The 20,720-nt window shown below is 32.3% G+C and overlaps 3 protein-coding genes across 5 annotated transcripts in view; 1 reads left to right on the top strand and 2 right to left on the bottom strand.

The window, feature by feature from the left end:
* Window positions 1-909: 909 nt before the first annotated feature.
* LOC101511158 (probable folate-biopterin transporter 7) lies at window positions 910-4,256 on the bottom strand. The gene is made up of 2 exons (XM_004486444.4): window positions 3,860-4,256; window positions 910-2,016 (listed from the first exon to the last, which is right to left on the bottom strand). The coding sequence occupies exons 1-2, from the start codon at window positions 4,116-4,118 to the stop codon at window positions 965-967; spliced, it is 1,311 nt and encodes a 436-aa protein (XP_004486501.1). The 5' UTR covers window positions 4,119-4,256; the 3' UTR covers window positions 910-964.
* A 6,315-nt stretch (window positions 4,257-10,571) lies between these two features.
* On the bottom strand, window positions 10,572-12,607 carry LOC101510836 (uncharacterized). Its single transcript, XM_004486443.4, has 2 exons — window positions 12,470-12,607; window positions 10,572-11,479 (listed from the first exon to the last, which is right to left on the bottom strand). The coding sequence occupies exon 2, from the start codon at window positions 11,383-11,385 to the stop codon at window positions 10,810-10,812; it is 576 nt and encodes a 191-aa protein (XP_004486500.1). The 5' UTR covers window positions 11,386-11,479; window positions 12,470-12,607; the 3' UTR covers window positions 10,572-10,809.
* Window positions 12,608-13,663: 1,056 nt separating this feature from the next.
* The window catches only part of LOC101510295 (primase homolog protein), a 9,633-nt gene continuing 2,576 nt past the window's right edge, over window positions 13,664-20,720 (top strand). Inside the window, exons 1-11 of one of the 3 annotated variants that reach the window (XR_189280.4) lie at window positions 13,664-14,011; window positions 14,165-14,310; window positions 14,721-14,776; window positions 14,877-14,928; window positions 15,024-15,128; window positions 15,250-15,330; window positions 15,725-15,805; window positions 16,095-16,160; window positions 16,276-16,392; window positions 16,595-16,646; window positions 16,741-16,826. Coding sequence is in view for 2 of the 3 variants with exons in the window: in XM_004486442.4 (XP_004486499.1) it covers window positions 13,864-14,011; window positions 14,165-14,310; window positions 14,721-14,776; window positions 14,877-14,928; window positions 15,024-15,128; window positions 15,250-15,330; window positions 15,725-15,805; window positions 16,095-16,160; window positions 16,276-16,392; window positions 16,599-16,646; window positions 16,741-16,826 (986 nt within the window). In the remaining variant the exon portion in view is untranslated. The remainder of the gene's footprint in view (window positions 14,012-14,164; window positions 14,311-14,720; window positions 14,777-14,876; window positions 14,929-15,023; window positions 15,129-15,249; window positions 15,331-15,724; window positions 15,806-16,094; window positions 16,161-16,275; window positions 16,393-16,594; window positions 16,647-16,740; window positions 16,827-20,720) is intronic. The other 2 variants (XM_004486442.4, XM_027331464.2) reach the window with 2 other exon arrangements.

The following is a 20,720-nucleotide window of genomic DNA, read 5'->3' as shown; positions in this document are numbered from 1 at the left end:
TATGGATACTTTTAGTGGGTATGGGGACGGGTACTATAGTACCCTATTCAAACCTACCCATTGTCATCCCATGACCAGCCCCTCCTCTCCTCTCAACTCAAGCAAACAAACTCCACCTTCCACCCATGAACACCCTCTCTATTCAACAAGTCTAGCATAACAATTGCATATTCATTTTGTTGTAATGACAAACTAAATAACCTACTAAACTTCTCACCAATAACTCCACCTGCCTGAATTATAAGAAAATATTTCCATGAAACAAACTCCCTCGTTCGACTCCCCTAACCACGCCACACTTCAAACTATATTTATTAAATAACATATTAGTTTAAAAACACTTTCTGACAATACTAAGTTGAAACGCTTTCAAATCTCTCACCTCTAAACCACCCTTACCTTGAGGCAAACAAACTTGTTCCCATTAAACCCAATGAATCTTTATTAGTTGTTATTTCATCAGTGAGATAGTTGAAGTCAATCATGAGCTCCTCCTTATCACTCCAACCCCTTATGATTCTCCCAAGCCACCAAGCTACATTACTCTTCGCTTTTTGGTCACTTCAATCCCTTATTTGGTTACTGTAAACCAGCCAATGCATAAGAATATCCACAATGGTGACTTCTTCACCTATTCTGCACCAAGTTAAATCGTTACTTCCATTGCAGATAAATCCTTTTGGATGCTTATAGAGAAAGAGAAGGTTGGCTATGAAATTTGTGTCGGTCATACGTAATAAATTATTGTTGTTTGAAATATAATAATATTGAGTTATTAGTGAGACTCATTCAATAAATTTTATTGAATACTTATTAAACATCGACAATAAAAAATTATAAAATGAGTTATCTAAACACGCAATATCTACTTTTAAGTATCTCCACTGTGGATGTTGTAAGGCAACTAAATAAACATAAATCACACTGAATCACTATCACATTTCCAAAAGCTAGTGCTAATACATTAGTCTTTACGATTGTCCTTTGTTTTTACATATTCAGGTATGCATGATGACCAAAATATTGGCAACAAAGTGCATGCAGCTTGTATCAAAAGTCCAAGTGGAAATCCTGAAAAATCACTTCCTGTTATCTTGATATATGAAGCAAGTGCAACACCAAGGTATCCACTCACAATGAATGCCAATGCAACAGCAGACATAAGAAATGCCATTATTGAACCTTCACAACCTTGTGGACATAGCTGTGCTATTAACACGGTGAATGGTAGAATCTTAAAGAAGAATAGAACCTCCAAGAATCCTGAGAAAATCACAACATAGAGTGTGTCTGGCATGCCGATTTGTCTGTAGAAACCGCGCACGAACAAGAAATCTGAAATCATTAAGAATGCCATCGTTGCTTGAATGGCTGATATAAGTTTTCTTGGCGAGACAGATTTCAGGTATCGATTGTATATAACACCCCATAGAAGCATTGTTGCTTGACCAAACACCTTGGAGATACCTAATACCGACGAGTCGATTTTCAAGTATTGCGTCTGGTAAAAGAACATGGTTCCAGTAAGTGCGGGAATAGCGGCGTAAGATAATGCAAACCATGAGATTGAATAAGCAATTTCGGGTTTTCTTAGCGCGGCTGATAGTTCTGAAAGTTGTTTCCTTATCCCGAGGGACGGATTCTTTGGAAGTTTGAGAGAGCTCTCGCTAACCGAAACAGTTATGAAGAATTGGAGAGTGACGAGAAGACTAAAAAACATAAACATGGATTGTGAGGAGAGCCGGCCGATGAAAATGCCGCCAAGAAGGTTGCCGAGGACTCCTCCTACAGAGGAAGCTATCCAAACAAATGATTGGAGGCTGCCGGAGGAAGATGGTTTAGAGTGCTTTTTTGAAGAAGGAGGTGGTTTGCCCATCTCTGCAACGATGGCATCGTTTGCTACCTCGGCTATTGAAGCGCCAAGATTACTAAGGAGGAGGTATATTGAGATAGAGAAAATAGATATGCTTGATGGAGATATTGCTATTGCTAACCATGATAATGCCTGCAACAAAGCTGCATAAACAAATTTGAAGAAGTATTTAAGAATTTAGTTATATATGAATCACTGGTGTAGAAATTAGAAATGCAATAAAAAGAATGCCTCTATTTAGTTTTCAACACAGTATCTTCCTAGATGTGATTGAAGTGCATTTGTTTTTTTAATAAATTGGGAAAGAGGAAAATTATTATTAATTAAGTTGGCGCTACTGACCCCTTTACAACTGTCTCCGGGGGATTTCAACTTCGTCTACAAGGTCAAATTTTTACCACTAAGCTGATATGTTTCATGGACATTTTGAGTATAATCTTGCTCTGCATTAGCTTAGTTTCTTTTTGATCACCAGTTTTCGTATAAGTTTGCCTCAGGATGATTCCTTACCACCCATCTTCCTATCCTTTCTTTTCTTATATATGAAACAAACTCAATCAATTTACCATTGACCTATTTTCCACTTCCTAGAAATAATTGTAATCTTTTACCCTTCCTTCATAAAGAAGCTAACAAAGTATATATTCTGTCTTTATGTTCAAGCAACAACGACATCCATTCATTTAAATAGTTCCTAACCATAGATTTTGTGTTGATTTTAAGAAGCATGTTATATTCAAGCATCTTCTGTTTCCTTGTGAATCTGGATTTGGATTTATTCTTTCTTTTAGGATTCATTACTAGCCAGAATCTGAAATATTCCTTTTCTGATTTTGGATAGATGCAGGGAAAAATGGATAATGTGTTACCACTTACCCACAAAAAACTTGGGTATCACGACATACTGCATTACAATACATGGAAAATAAAAACAAATCTATAAACAGAAAAATATAAAATTGAGAGATTATCTCAAATATGTCGATACAAAGCAACAAAAAACCAGATAACTCAACCTCATTATTTTTCAAAACTGGAATTTCAATATCACTTTGTTTTAACTCCTTTTTCTTTATGCTTTTCCAAAAAATCCCAAAAAGACCCACATTCAATATTAGGGTTTTATAAAAATCTAATATTGTATCAAAGTCTATCAATTCAAGTCACTCACCAAAATATCCACGCATCATGCTCAATAGTCTTAGGTGTGAGAGAATGTATCAGAAAAAAAAAAAAAAACCAAGTCTCACACTAAAAAGAAATAATGAAGCAACAAGGCGTGTTTTATAAGAATGAGTTATGCTCAACATAAAAACTTAAATTCAAGGGGATTTCAACCAAACTCTTTGATGTATGTTTGGTATCACAATGGCCTTGCCAGAAACACGATGAACCACTGTGATTATACAAAAGTTATGCCTGTGTTTAGCTTTCCAGTAGAATTGGAAAAATCGCGTTGAACCACCTTGAATTTGTGAATTTGCAAAGCTACAGTGAATAGCTTTTGCAAAACCACAATGGATGGATCACTATGATTTTGTCCATTCTACTGGGAAACCAAACATGTATACATTTCACATAATATAAAAGTTTTACACACACGAAACTCATTGTTGTAACTAAAACAAAATCACGATGGTTCACCGTGATTCTGCCAAACTCATTGAGATACCATTCACAAAATATAAAAGTTCTACTCACACCAAACCCCGTTCTTAAAAATCAAATTATTTGAAAATGTTATACACAAAAAAGGATCATTCATGCATTCTTCCTTCCTTTAATTTTTTTAAAAAGAAGAAACAACAAATTCTCAATTCCAATTATCAAGGAAAGCAACAAAACAGTAATTCACCACAATATCAACTAACCCAAATCATGAAATAGTTAAAAGTGTACAAATTTACTTTGTATAATCAAAATCAGAGAGAAAATTAAAAAGGGTATAGAGATTATAAAGTGGAATGCGATGTTATATTAGTTTACCTCCAAGAGCGATGTAAGGAACACGATGCTGACCATAGATGTAAACAGAATCTGAAACAAGACCATAAATGGGTTTTCCAACCATAGGAAGATTGGCTGAACTCTGAAGAATTTGAAGAATAGAAGGATTCACATTAAGACCATCTTTAAGAAAGAAACTCACAACTAACCATGGAAAACATCTCAATCCTTGTACCCAATAACCCAAACCCAACACTTTTCTCAACAATTCAACACTACCACCCTTCGAAGACACCATTTCTACACTTCACTTTCGTAATGGTTAAGGATGACAAGCAGAATTAACAAGGATTGTAAAAGAGGTTCCGGTGTTTTTTTTTTCTTTCTGATCTGTGCTTTTTATTTTTTATTTTTTTTGTGAGGCTTTTAGAGTTCGAGTATTTATAATTTAGTGACACGCTTTGTAGTTTTTCTTGACACCTGTTTCTGTTATTAACCACAACGTTTTTTTGCTTATGGCTTTTAATCACTTTTTTGTGACCCTACAACTTTCATGCAATAATTCATTTCTTTAATAGTGTTTCCTTATCGTTATTATAAAATAAAATTAATTCTCTTAAACTTATTTAATATTAATATTTTTATTCTTAATTTACATCTTTACTTTAATAAAATATATTTAATATTGACTATTAAATGTTTGAAATTCAAAAATCAATTTAATAATTTAAATTAATTTTTATATAAACTATAAAAAAATTAATTGAATTTCATTAATTTTTTTATAACCACAAAAATAATTATTTTTATTTATTTCTGTGACTAGAATAAGTATAACTAATATTTATTCCTAACGTGATGGTTGTATCTCCTTAGAATATTCTTGTGGGTAGATCTGATCTGCTTAAAATTCACTTTATATACTTTTATAGGAAAAAATTAGGACATTGGATGTGTTATGACATAGACTAATTTATTTTCAATAGGATCGTGTGAATGATAAAGCTTTTCCTTTAAGAAATCATTGTCGCCTAAGTTTTCAAAGTTGAATTCAAGATCTAAAAAGAAGAGTTGTAAATCAAATTCAAAACCTGTTGAAAGAGATTCAAACTAATGCAGAGTTGTTACATCACTTACCGACGTTGCTACTAGAAATATTTAAGTCTTTGTAATTAGCGGTGGAAATAGGTTATTTGATCTATTTATTCAATTATTAAGTTAAATTTTTTTAAAAACTTTATTTATTTAAGTAGATTAAATTTAACCTTTCTATATTAATATATATATATATAAATTAAAATATAATATTTAGATATATATATATATAATTATCATAAAAGACTCATCACCACATATTTGTGCATTAATTTTTTTTTAAACTATGTATATTTCTATGATAAAATAACTTTTATTAAAATTTTGAACTCTAATTTTTTTTTCTTTTTTTTCATATTTATTTTTCTCTATCACGAACAGTGTATTATAAAAGTTTGTATCTTATTATTTTATTTTGTTAATAATTATTGTTTATATATAAAGCAAGTTTGTTGAAAAAAAAAGAAGAAAAAGGATGTTAGGTTGTTCAGGTTGAACAAAATTTACAATTTTTATTGCTTTTTAGAGATATGTGAAAGATCTATTTTATACGCTGTGATATAAAATAAGCTTTGATCAATACTTAAAATAAAATTTTTAATATCCTTAAATTAGATGTTTTGTTTCGAAATCTACTTTATAATTGTGTGAATTAATTATAATAAAATTTATTATTTTTTATAAAATAAATAAATAAACAAATATTTGACATATAATATGTGAAACTCAAGCTTTTGTAAGTACACATGACCTATTTAAGTAAGATATAATCCAATCCAACATATTCACACTGCTAATAATAAAATAGAATTAAAATATTATACATATAATCAAATTCTATAAAATATCATGTGAAAATATAAAAAAATATATTTAATTTTATTAATATATTAATTTATTAATCTATTACAAAATATATCTAAATGCTTATTTAAAATGTTAATATGAATTAAGTTTTTCAATTGGCTACCATGTGGTACTATAAAAGTTAGACTCAGACTTAAAAAAAAATCTATGATAGATCACATGCCTTAATTTTTTTAAACAAAGTCATGCTCAAGCCTTGCAAAGTCTAACTTGATGAGATATATTCTCAGCTCTAATTGTAACTTTAAATAAAAATTATTTGAGCACATATTGAAAATTACGTATTATTAAGAATTTACTTTATATACACAATTAATAACAAATAAAATTTCCAAAGTAACTTGATTCTTGCTCATGTTAAGCATAGAGAAATAAAGAATCTCATATTTGAACTCCGATTTTTACATCTCAATATTTTTACGGCTATTAATGGAGTTTTATTTACGCAACTTATAAAGCTTATTTCTATTAAATCTTATAAATAATATATGTATTTGGAAGAAAAAAAAAAAGAGGCTTTGTTTGGGAGGGAGTATTTAGAGGGGAGGAAATGTCCTATTTTTCTTTTTAAAATTAAGTAAGTTATAAAAATATAGATTTAGAAATTGAGATGGGGAAGAAATGTGATTGAGATGTTATGTAATGGTACATCTGATTACTATTTAAAAATTTCAAATATAAAAATATAGATTTAACCTTTAAAACTTTCTCCTCTCAAACCTTCATAAATCTTCCTCCTAAAGAGACCTTTGATCTTTTCATATAATTAAGTATCTCAATTGATATATCATTATTTACTTGTACAATTTCTCTTAATTTTTAAGAGATATAAAGTTAATTTGGAGATTAAACTTAAGATGAAAGAGTTAGGGTGTGCAGCGATACGAAGATGGCAGGTTCAATCTTTACTCTCAATAAAATATTAATAATATTAACGATACTAATTAATTAGTTATAACATTGAATACGAAGATGGCAGGTTCAATCTTTACTCTCAATAAAATATTAATAATATTAACAATACTAACTAATTAGTTATAACATTGAATTTGATGTTGAACTTGAACTCCATGCTCTCCTACTTTAACCTCTTTCAACCAAACTTAACTCACCAACCCAGATACTTCTATGGGACATAAATATTTTATATTTTAATTGTTATACACCGACAATGTAAAAAATTTTATAATGTAATACATCACAACCTTTTATGGGAATTACTTTAAAATAATTTTAATAAATATTAAATATTACTAATGATCTGACAGTTATAATTGACCGATAATCTAAAAAAAAATTATAATATATATATATATAATAAATCCAATATTTTTATCATAAATTTGCATTAATATTTTCAATCAAAAGAAGGTCATTTAACATTTTTTTTCCTTCAATAAAGGTCATTTAACATTAACTGAATGATTGGTAAAAAACAAACATTAACTCAATGAATCAACGCATATTCCAATCAAATAAACCAGCATGAGCATGCGCTTCGGAATGAAATTAATAGGAATTCGTTTTTCGAGTTTCAAAAAATTGTTTTTAAAAAATAACTTTTAAGTTATTGATAATTTATTGTGTTGAATCGCGAATTAAGTTGATTTTTTTAAGATGTTATGTAGTATTATTTAAAATTGTGTAAGGTAGACGATGAACAACGATGTCCCAAGATAAAATAGCACAGATACATTGTATCAGTCTAGTACTCCATTATAGAAAATTATTCTATAATTACATTATCTAAATATGACATTTAAGATCACTCAAAGTTATGGTACTATGACCACTCGATAAAGAGACAATAAAAAAATTGGGACAAAGTAGAAAAGAGAGAAGAGAGAAAACTCATAAATTTTTCTGAGTTTTGGTGCAATTTGTAAATTGAGTGGAATACTTTCTTTATAGAGAAACCCTGTAGCCGGTTTAACCAAAATATGCGTGAGCGGTTTTTGATTGTCTGATAATAAACAAAATAGACGATTCGATAAACACACAAAAAATGTGTCAAAAAATTTCAGAGAGATAAAAAGGCATATATTAAAAATAAATATTAAATTCTTTTCGTGTACTAAAAATAATAAACTGCATAGTGTAAGTCCGACCCAGCCGGAAAATCGGCAAAGACACGCCGTGTGGTTGTTAATTTGAGTGTGTTTTCTCTTCTTCACAAAATTGAGTACCATTTGGTGCGCACCTTAATCGTCATTCATCCTCTTTGTAAATAATACTAGTGTATAATATCGTCATATAAGAAACTTCTTTATTTTTCAATTCACACAACATTAAATCTAAGTTTCAATATTTAGTGTTTAAGTTCCAACAAAATTGCACATTTTTTTAATACATAGATAAAATAATAAATAATACCAAAAACTCACACACACAACTACAAATTTTGAATTTGAACTCGAGTAATGATGTATAACATAATACTATTAATATTTTACTAATTGAACTAAAAATTAAAAACATAGACTTTTAATTGTGGAAAAAAAATAACATTTTAATGTTATGAATGGTATTATTAAAATAAAATTGTTTGGTAATTGACTTTTTTTTACAACTTTGCATAATTTTTTTAGTTTATAGTTTTTTTTATAAGAGTGGCCGCCACTCTTTTTTATTTTTCTTGTTCATCCATTGGAAAGGGTGACTGAGAGCTAACTTTGGCTTGAAATTATTTCTTAATATTTTTATTTATTTAAGTAAGTAATTTTTACGTAATTTTTTTTGTGTGTGTTTTGTTTATCACTTCGTCGTTTGAGTACTATCGTTATTTTGTATGTTGATTTAATATGACGTTGTTTGATTTTCTGTTTTGTTGTAACATTCATTTGATTCATATTCATTGATTAACTTCAATTTATTACAATTTCAATTAATGACTTTGTGCTACAATGTTATAAATTTGGTGACATGTATATTTCAATCACTTTAATTTTGTCACATATATAAGCATTTTCCGTTTTGTACTACTAACATAAATGTTATGAGTTTATTTTTTAGTTTTAACAATTTTAAATTTATCCTCAATCGAAATATTTTATCAATTTGAATGAATTAGTCATTATTTTAGATTCAAACAAAATATTTATATATTTTTTATGCTATATATATGTTTATGTTATTTTATTTAAGATTAAATAAATTTTTAATCTGTATAAAATCTCACTATTTTATTTTTAATATTTATAAAAAAAATTATCAACTTTTAGTTCCATAAAACATTTTCTTTTTATTTTTTGTCCGTGATTTTAAATCAACTATTATATGTCTTACGGATTTTTTTAATAATTTTATGCAGTAATATTTAGGACACATTTAACAACTTCCATATAAAAATTTAGAAGTTTTTAACAAATGATGAATTAAATATGAATTTTTAAATTTTTTATGCTTAAAAATTTATATTTAATTAATCATCTATTGAAAAATTCTAAATTTTTATAACAAAATTTCTTATAATGTAGTAAGTATTACCACAAAAAATTATTTAAAAATTCAAAAAAAAAAAAATACAGTAATTGGTATAAAATCAAGTACCAAAAATAAAAACAAAAATTTTTAACAACTAAAAGTTGATAAATATTTTTATAAAAACTAAAAAGAATAATATATTGAGACATAAAACTTATTTAACCTTTTTATTTATCAACTACCTTAACAAGTAATTTTACGGAACATTTCAAATTTATCCACTATTTACTAGATCTCCTTTTATATATCAGTCCATTTGTTATCAATTACTAGTTTACCTACTATCCTCTATTGTTTGGAGTCATTTGAGTATCTCTTCCCATCATCTCTTCCTTGTGAATGATTACAACGAGTGGTACATTTTATGGTTGCTTGTTGGAATATCAGAGATCTGAGAACAATATACTAACTTTGCATTGTCACATTGGCAGCTGTTGAATAATATTGTGGATTAACAGCTAGTTTCATTATTTTCTAGGGTACATTTTTATTTACTTCTATTTCATTGTCTCTTCGTAATAATGATATATTTTAAGAATCTTTTATCAAATAAAATTAATACATATTTCAAAAAATAAAAACACTATTTTTAAAGTAAACGACAACTTAATATTTTGCTGTTCCTTGTTTTCCTTTTCCTTTTGACCGAAAAAAGAAATGCAACTCACTAAATTTATGGAACCCACTGATATCACATGTAGCAAACCAAAATACTTTCTATACTGGTTTTTTACTCAAAATTTTTATAAGAAACCATTTATCAACTCACTGGAGGGTTAAATTGATTAAACCTATTTTTTGCCCATGAAAAGGTTGCCTAATTTTGTTTAATTATGGTGCTAAGGTTTTCTAATAAGAACTTAGTGGTTGTTAGATGAGCCATCTAATCCCAGTCATGTCTCACTAAGTTTATAATAATAATGACAATTTTCTTAAATTAAAATATTTTATCAATTTCATTAATTTTTTAACTAAGCACCACAATTTAAAAAATTCTATATTTGTTTTAATGCACAGAAGAGAATATTCAAGGAGGTGTTTCATTAATTTTGATAAAGGTTTTCTAAAGAGATATTTTGGTGAAAGAATAAAACTGAATAAAAGTCAACGAATTCTAAAGAGATATTTTGGTGAAACAACAATGACAAAGCATACATTAAAAATTTAAAACACTATACAGAATCTAAAATAAGAGGCACAATTCTAGATAAAAGGTTCATTAATCTAAAGTCTAAACAGAAGACCAACAATTTTGGTATATCAACCACAAGCATCTCAAATAACTAAATGTAAATTCCATACATAATTTTTCCTATGGTTCAGAAATTTTTCATTTGTAAGAAAAGATGTGAGTGTTACAAATGTCAAACTAACACAACAATTACATGTGATAGAGTAATTAACCAGAAAACTCTGACTAAAAAAATTTATTCACGTCTTCAGAAATTTCTAACCATTCATTCACCATGGATATGGTATCTTCAAAGCACATCAGCCATCAAGAAAAATTTGTGATCTTGGCCAAAATCAAATAACTGAAAAATCTACTCCATAACTGCAACTCCTCCAGCCGCTTTTATTTTTTCTATAATACTATTTGCTTCCTCTTTTGTGACTCCTTGTTTAAGGACAGCGGGTACCTTTTCAACTAGATCTTTAGCCTCTTTCAATCCCAAGTTAGTAAATGCTCTTACCTCCTTAATCACCTTGATCTTTGCAGCAGCATCAAATTTCTCTAACTTGACATCAAAAGCAGTTTTCTCAGCCTTTTTCTCCTCAGCCTTTGGTCCGGCAGCACCGCCTTCTGACCCCAAGTCCATGCCTTCAGTTGAAATTGGCTGCAACTTTGGAAGCTTTAATCTTTCTGCCAAAGCAGGCATAATGAGACCGCGTTCTTCTTCTGATAATGCTCCGATGCGTTCTGCGAGCTGAACGATTTTGTCTGAAGGTGGAGGTCTAGGGTCATAAGGGTTGTAAACTTGAGGAATTTTGTACTTGATTGGCTTTGCCTTAGAATCTCTAGAAACAACGTCAGGCTGGAAGGCTCGAGATTGAAATGGCACAAAAGCCCGAGGCCGAGTGAGATGGCAAATATATCTTGAAAGGGTGATAATCCTCATGTCTTTTGTTCAATCAAAATAGCGACTAATGGTTAAGCAAAGACGCAGTTTCAATTCAATAAACTAGTAGCATCACCACCACAATGATCACACCCTGAAACAATTTTTGCACAATACAAGGCTGAGCAGCGAGCCATATGAGATAAAAACATAAACCATTATAAATATGTATAATCTGGCATCAAATTACTTCATATCATCATGAAAAGATAGCAGAGAATGCTAAACACATTAAACATTAACTTCAAAAAAACATCCAATTTGAATAAACATCCTCAAACCTATGTATAACACTTCGAATTTGACATACAACAAGTGTCCGTGTATGACACAAACCCATGTAGTTACATATAATCACTTTTCTCAAATTACTACACGTCAGTGTCAATATCTATGAAGCACGACACATACAATGAACTCCACACTGACACGTTGACACCTGAAATAATTAGAAAAAAGATAAACTAATTGAATGTTATCAATGTGCCAGTGGGGGACATTAACATGTCTTAGACCCTAGTGCACACCTTCAATCAGAAGTGTCGGTGTCGGTGCTCCAGAGGTTAGTATTGTGTCTAATATTGGTCTAAGTGTTTCATAAATCATAGCCCCAAACCCAAATCCATTAGTGTAACCGCCTCAAAGAGTCCAAAAAATCAAGCTAATGATGAATATGGAAGTATGAAATAAAACTTAGAATCCATACATTCAGATTCCCATGGAATGTCTTACAAGACTCATGGTTCAAATTAAAACCTAAATCGAAACATTAAAAGTAAAATCTGCATATGTCACAATTCAAATGGAACAAGACTGGGTTATTATTGAATCGCAACTAACACAAAACGAATAAAGCAGTAGGCAAATTGGAGAGAGTATTGAACACAATAATGAAAAACACAAAACACACACACGCTTTAGCGCGGAATCACAGTGCTGAGTGGAACTCTACTTAAAAGCAATTTAGCGGTGCGTTTCCTCTGGGAGAACGGCTATGGAGACCGCAAATCGCGGAGAAATGGCACCCTCGCGCGACAACAAGAGTGGAAGTAAAATCAGAAAAAAAATTAAAAAAAATGAAAACCTGGTTGACTTGCTAACAGCTTCTGGTGGCCTTACTCCCTGCGATTGCCAACTCCGGCGCCGGCGAGCTGAGTTGAGTGCGATTTGTTCTGTTTCTGATACAACAAGGGCAAAACGGCAGCGCCTGGATTTTGCCTCTAGTGAATGATGGGCCATTGGGCCTCTTCATAAAGGAATTGGATTGGGCTTCGTGTTATTTCACTATTTCTACGTAGGTTTGTAATTTATTTCACAAAAAATAATAATGTAGTTTTGTAATTTTTTTTAATTTATATTTTGAAATGAAATTGTTACTTTTTACTTGTTATTATTTTTTTTCATGAAAGAGGTTAGTAAAATTAACTAGAAATAATAGGGTGTAGCCATCTGCAATTGATTTACAACAAATTGTTGAAATGCAACGAAATCTTGTCTATATTAGTTAAATTAAGAGAGACACACATACATTCTATAAAGAGAAAACACTCCGATTAGTTTCGCGGAAAATTGACAAAGAGATGTCTTTCAATCAAGAAGGCGAAGAAGAGAATAAACCTCTTTGACGAGAGGTTGGAGACTCGAAAGGGTATGAGAGACTTTTTTGACCATATTAATGAGAGATTTAGAGCCATTTTCAAAAATCACCATTTTTAGGTTCATATTACGATCCATCCTTATACCATGCAGAACAATTTAAGTTTCGGTAAAATTTTACTTGCTCCAATGTTTCCATAAAAACCTGAACAAAAAGGTGTCTATCATCACAAATTATTCCACTATAAAGTAGTTTACCACAAAAATATTGGAAATACTCATTTTTTGAAATATAGATTATTTTTCAACCTAAAGTATGATATCTTTAGGGGTTGATGAATGACTTCAAATTGAAGAAGACAATCTTCAATTAAATATTGTGTGTGGACCAAGAATTGAAGATGACATTCTTCAATTTTTGGTTGAGAGTGATTCTAAAAGAATAAGTGTGATTTCAAGTTGTAAATAAATTTTTAAGGATCTTATAATCATTCTATAATCTGTATAAGAAGAAACTCTCATATAAATTATTTAAACATTGAATATATACTACAAATAATATTTATATCGAATATTGTCTCCCTTGAATTAGTTCTTTTATCACAACAAATTTGGCTGACTAATGAATAAATCTTTCCTTTTAAAAAAAGAGGTTAAAAAAAGTTATGAGATTGAATTGAAAAATCAAATACAACGTCAACAAGTCACTCCTCTTCTCCCCAAACATTCACCTTATTCCTAAACCCATCCACTTATCATTTGACGTGAAAAGAAAGAATCTAAAAGAAAAAAAAAACACTTAATCACTCTCTAACTTCTTCTTCTTCTTCTCTTTACCAACACCATCAAAGTTACTAACACCATTAATTCAAACTCAAAATCATGCCACTTTGTCATAGCCAGTGGCTATCTCATCCTCTCACCAAATCCCTCTTCTCCAAGTTTCTTCCCACAACAACCTATGCATCATCATTCTTCCCTCAAAGGGTACCCATCTTTTGCTTCCATTCATCATCACACTCCACCAAAGGTACTTTTTCCCATGTTTATTTTCCCCCTCATTTTTGCAAGTGTTATTGGTTTGGATTTTTATGGGTAGCCAAGTGGGTTAAAAGTGTTTTTGTTTTAGTATATTGTTATTTGGGTTTCTCTCTAACATGATTGTGTAAATTGTTTTGTGAAGATGGTGCTGTGGAGCATGTTTTTGACAATAATAATAACTTTGATGAACCTAAAGTTAAAATATTGAAGCAGAAAATGGAACCTCTTGGCATCAACTTAGACAACTCTTGTTTGCCTGGAAAGTACCATAACCTTTTTTGTCCAAAGGTATCAACTTTCATTTTCTTCCATAAAATTGGAATCCAATTTCTTTACTAAGTCTCTATTTGGATAAACAACTTAATTAATTAAGCACTTGTTATATCATTGAAGTGCTTTTTTAATTGGCAAATGTTAGTAAATTAGTAGAGTTATGTTAGTTTCCCGTATTTGAACCCAGAACCTTCTAAAGATAAAATAAAGTCAATTTGTTTTTCATTTAAGCAATGAACTGTTTTCATAAGCTATCCTTGAGATCTTATGAAAATAAGCTGAAAACAACATAAGTTGTTCCATAAACTCTCTCAAAAACTGAGTTTACGCCGGTAGATAAGTTCAAATAAGCTAATTTAAACAGGACAACTCTTTTCAATGTATTTTGTTTTGTTTCATAGTCTTGTTTGTTTTTGATATGCTAGTGCAAAGGTGGACAGTTAAAGGAGAGGAGTTTGTCTTTTCACATTATCTCTGATGGGTAAGCAATAATCATCTTTTACTTGCTTTGAAGATTTGGTGATTTTTTTGTGTGTATACTGTGTTGGAGTTTATGTATTATTTGCATTTGGGTGTTGTAGTGAATTTGCAATGTGGAGGTGTTTTAGACCTACATGTGGTTGGGCTGGTCAGGTAAACATAACATGTCTGACGAGTATGTGCCTTTTCTAGAACATAGAACTTTTAATGCGGCGACGAAATACTTATACGTGATTACGTGGTTATAGGTTTTTGCAGATGACAAGGAATTGGACAGTAAGGTTAATGGTAATGCCAAGCCTTTTGGACAAATGGATGAGGAGAGCTTAGGATTGGAACCACTTGGTCCTAAGGTATTCAAATAACTTGGAGAATCACTTTTTGTGTGTCCATGTTGTGTCAATATATTGCCATTTTTAAGTGCTATTCAGATTCTTTGCTTATGAATTATGATTTTCCTTTTCCCTCTTTTAGCTTATTGCTTACTTTAAAGAAAGACTGATATCAGAGAAAACCTTAAGCCGAAACGCTGTAAGGCAACAGTCGGACAATAAGGTACTTTCAATGTGTTGTTAAGCCTCCAATTGCTTGTTTTATGATTGTAAAATTTGTTCTTGTTGAAATCTATATTTGATTTCAGATGATGCATTATATAAGATAAAATGCTAATCCCTATTTTTACTCATACTATAATCTTTTATAAATCTTTTCTATATATGTCCAAACCACCTAAGACAAAATTTTACCATCTTTTATATAATAGGAGCTATCCTTACTCTTTATTTTTTATTTTTTTATGATATCATTCCCTTATCTTGTACGCCAACACCATTCATCACAATGATTGTGTTTTTTACTTGGTATTTTTTGTAAACATTTTCTGTACACGGTTTAGTTATCGTTAGTTCTCGACTAATCGACTTAATTCTGTATTGCTAAATTTATGCAGAATGTTATTGCTTTTACTTACAAACAAAATGGGTTGCTTGTCGGTTGTAAGTACAGAACAATCGAGAAAAGATTTTGGCAGGTAACATTTCCGGTTCAAACCATATTAGTTTATAATTTTATAACTAGTTAGGCAGTTGATTCATTCATTTATTGGGTAGCATTTATGTGCAAATTTACCTAATAAACATAATTGATTCAAGATCACAAGAAATGATTAATTTGCAAAAACAATAATGATTACGATGAGCATTTCATTAAAAGATGTATTACGAAATGACAGCAAGTAATGAGCATACACATTTTCATATGAAATAAAATTGATACCGAATAACCTGATGTTCATTTTCATATGTAAATTTGATGTCCAGAGAAAAGGCACAGAAAAAGTACTTTATGGACATGACGATATTAGTCATGCAACCGAAATCATCATTGTAAATCCCCTTCACCTATTTTTTCTATTGCTATCTTCTTTTGTTGGAAATCTTGAAATGAAAACTTCAAAAAGAGAATTGAAGATACTTTTTAACAGTCTAATAATGATAATAGGTTGAAGGGGAAATTGATAAGCTTTCACTCGAGGAAGCCGGCTATCAAAATTGTGTTAGTGTTCCAGTTGGTGCACCTGGAAAAGTATCCTCAAAAGATTTGCCACCAATAGAAAAGGTTTGTGCTATTATTAGAGTTTGTTTCACTTCACTTTTAAGGCTGAGTGAACATTTTGTTTGATGCCTTAATGAGGTAAAAATCAGTAATACTACTTCATCATCATAATCTATATAGTCTGTTTTTCTGCATTCTCATGTAAAGTACATGTTTCAACTTCAACTAATTGATTTATTTCTTCAATCTTAATCTCTTTATGAAGTCAGGACACTGCATATCGATACTTGTGGAACTGCAAAGCGTACTTGGATAAGGTACATGTATTTGATGCCTTCACTTTCAGTTAGATCTTTCTAGAGCAGAAGTGCGGCTTCGTATTATTTTGTTTTCTCTCTCCCATTCTTTTAGGTAGTTCGCATTATCCTCGCAACCGATAATGATCCACCAGGTCAAGCTTTAGCCGAAGAGCTGGCACGGCGCCTTGGGCGACAAAGGTCATACATTCTGTCATTTATTTTCATGTTATAGTAAGGAAGTACTGAATATAAACATAGAACTTGAAACTTTGATGTGTGTATGGTATGTTTGCATAGGTAGCTTGCACATTAAACCTACAACTTGGTGATCAATAGTATGAGGCACTGGCACAAATACAAACACAAGACATGACATTGATGCTGACAGTTTGACACGTAGACACTGCTATGATAGTTTAAGAAAATGAAAGTAATGGAAATGTAATCACACGTGTTGCTGTTGTATCTGAGTCGAACACTAACGCATGTCTGACACTGGACACATCTTCGATCTTAATTGTCGGTGCTTAGGTACTACATATTTCACGAATATTAATTGCACCTCAACTACTTAGTTCTTAATGCTCTAGGTCAATTTCATGTCTGCATTGCAATCTCTGGAAATATCTGGCTATGTAGAGAAAAGATGTCCATATCCATCTAAACAAAGGAAAATACATCTTGAATCAGGCGCTCATATAATGTCTCTAAGAATTTATTGGATCTAAGGATACATTATGCTTTCTGTTTAGATTTGATAGAATTAGTGGGCTTAAGACTAGTGAAAGGCCCAAATCTGCAGTGTGGAGAACTTATGTCCACAAGGGTAAAAAAGAGAATAAGCAGTCTATTAATGACAGGGCAGAGAAACTCATTAAACTCTAGGGATTTCAGTTACACATAGGGGAATAATTAAGGAGGGTAGCGGAGTATTGCTCACGAATAATTATAATTATCATTGAATTAGGAGATACTATTTTCTCTGGAGGAGCTTTGCTCTGGGTTATACATTGTGTCAAAATTTTCCCTTCTTCCATAAATCAATAAATTTCCATTTTATCTATCATTTTACGTTCACATATCCCTATTTTTCTATGATTCTATCATTGGTCCGACATGCCGAATCTTCGAGAAGTACCAGTGATTTTTGTACGTTGTACATGCCATCGAAGCTGTCAGATCGAATGGAAACAGTTGAAGCAAGAATCTCAGCGGTGGAAGAATCTGTTCGCCAGGAGTTGAGGGAATTTCACGAAATTATGATGAGCGAGTTCACGAGGTTGCTAGAGCAACGACCAATTGGAACGGGGGAACAATATGCACATTCTGAGGACTCAGTGACAGAGTATAAGATGGCAGTGAAGAAAGTTGAGTTACCATCATTTGATGGTGACGATCCTGTGGCCTGGATCACGCGAGCTGAAACGTATTTTGAAGTTCAAGGGACGTCGGAGGAGGTGAAAGCCAGATTGGTGAAGATGAGCATGGAGGGCGCAACAATTCACTGGTTTAATTTGTTGCGTGAGACAGAGGACGATTTGAATTGGGCGAAGTTGAAACGAGCATTAATTGAAAGGTATGGGGGAAGACAAAGTGATAACCCCTTTGAAGAGATGAAACATTTGCAACAAACGGGAACAATTGATGAATACATTACCACATTCGAATATGTGTCGTCGCAAGTAGCAAGACTACCGGAGGAGCAATACCTTGGGTACTTCATGGGAGGACTCAAGAACCACATTCGCTTGAAGATGCGTACATTGAATCCACAAACCAGATTGCAGGCAATGAAGATTGCTCGTGATGTCGAAACAAAATTACGTGGGTCTCTGATTTCAATAGGTGGTAGTGTGTGTGGGTAGGCTTCGTAGTTGGAAGGGAAGTGGGTCAAGTGGATCGGGGACCAACGGAAAGAAAGGATCTAGATTTCATTATAACCCAGGTTCGACCCGATCTGGAAGTGGGTTTAATAATAACTTAACCGGGTCAGTGCACAGCAAAATCGGTTTGACTCAATCTGCCTCAAATGCAAACTCAAACGTTTCTCATAATACAGCGAGATCTGGAAACGATGAGGGGAGAAGAGTCAGCAGTGAGCGCAACCGTGGCCTCAAGCATCTGCCGTATTCGGAACTAATGGAGCGGCGGACACGAGGGTTGTGTTTTCGTTGTGGGGAAAATACCATCCTCTTCACCAGTGTGCTGAAAAACAGCTCCGATTGATGATTTTGGGAGACGATGAGACGATTAACGAAGAAGGTGAGGTGATTGCCATAGAAGCTATGGAGGATGAGGATGAAGTTCTTGATTGCAATTCCATGGGATTGTTTGATATGATTGAAGCAAAGAAAAATTTAGATAAAACGCCTCCAACTACTTTGCGCCTCAAGGGAAGTCTAAAGGGGGTTTCCATCGTGGTTTTAATTGATAGTGGCGCCAATCACAATTTCGTTTCACCCCGTGTTGCTACTGCGTTGGGATTAACAGTGGAACAAGGAAGATCGATGGGAGTAAAGTTGGGAGACGGCCACCGTGTGTCCACTAGGGGGAGGTGTAGAAAATTGCAAGTACAATTAGATGATTTCATCACTAATGTTGATGCTTTTGTTTTGGAATTGGGTGATTTGGATATGATTTTGGGGGTGGCTTGGTTGCAAAGATTTGGGAAGGTGACTTTTGATTGGGATAAAATGACCATCAAGTTTCAATGGGAAGGAAAAATGGTGGAACTACATGGTCAGTTCTTTACCAAAAAAGACTTGGCTAATTCTAAGGCACTTCAAGGGCAAACTGAAACACTGTATAGTTTGTTGGAAGAAGAATTGGGTCAGACTTCAAATGAAGAATTACAGGAGCTAACTCAAGACCAACAACAAGAGCTTCAAGACTTGTTGGAGAATTTTAAGGGAATTTTTGAAGAGAATATTGGGCTTCCTCCTGAACGAGATATAACTCATGCAATTGAATTGAAGAAAGATGCAGGTCCTGTGACTGTTAGGCCATATCGTTATCCTCACCACCATAAGGAAGAGATCGAAAAACAAGTTCAGAGCATGCTGACCCAAGGTATAATTCGAAACAACTCTAGCGCATTTTCTAGTCCTGTCATTTTAGTTAAAAAGAAAGATGGGTCATGGAGGATGTGTGTTGATTATAGAGAATTGAATAAGGTTACAATGCTAGATAAATATCCAATTCCGGTAGTTGACGAATTATTGGATGAACTGCATGGAACGAAATTTTTCTCAAAACTTGATTTGAAATCCGGTTATCACCAAATAAGGGTGAAAGAAGGGGATGTGCATAAGACGGCATTTCAAACTCATGAAGGGCATTATGAGTTTCTAGTGATGCCATTTGGGTTGACGAACGCACCAGCCACTTTCCAATCCACCATGAATCAGATTTTCAAGCCACACCTCCGTAAGTTTGTCTTGGTATTTTTTGATGATATCCTAGTATATAGTAAGGGATGGGAAGAACACTCAACACATTTATATCAAGTGATGGAGATTTTTCAATACCACTGTTTTGTCGTTAATAAAAAAAAATGTAATTTTGCTAGTAGGAAAGTGGAATATTTAGGTCACGTAATATCGGAACAGGGTGTGGCTGTGGATCCATCTAAGATTAATAGCATTTTGGAGTGGCCAATCCCTTATAATGTCAAAGGAGTGAGGGGATTTTTGGAGCTGACCGGTTATTACCGGAGATTCATTGTTGGCTATGGAAAGATAGCTAAACCATTGACAGAACTAACAAAGAAGGAAGAATTTCATTGGGGTCCAGAAGAGTTGAAGGCCTTTGAGAATCTTAAAAGAGTTATGGTGCAAGCCCCAGTTTTAACACTACCAGATTTTTTACAACCTTTTGAGATTGAATGTGATGCATCCGGAAGAGGAATAAGTGCAGTTTTAATGCAGAAAAAGAAGCCTATAGCCTACTTCAGCAAAGCATTGTCCAAGAATAATTTAAGCAAGTCTGCGTATGAGAAAGAATTGATGGCGTTGGTGTTGGCAGTTCAGCATTGGCGTCCATATTTGTTGGGAAAAAGATTTGTGGTGTACTCCGACCAAAAGAGTTTACGAC

The sequence above is a fragment of the Cicer arietinum genome, chromosome 1, assembly GCF_000331145.2.
Source record: "Cicer arietinum cultivar CDC Frontier isolate Library 1 chromosome 1, Cicar.CDCFrontier_v2.0, whole genome shotgun sequence".
NCBI classification, from domain to species: domain Eukaryota; kingdom Viridiplantae; phylum Streptophyta; class Magnoliopsida; order Fabales; family Fabaceae; genus Cicer; species Cicer arietinum.
This window is presented reverse-complemented; position numbering and strand designations above follow the sequence as displayed.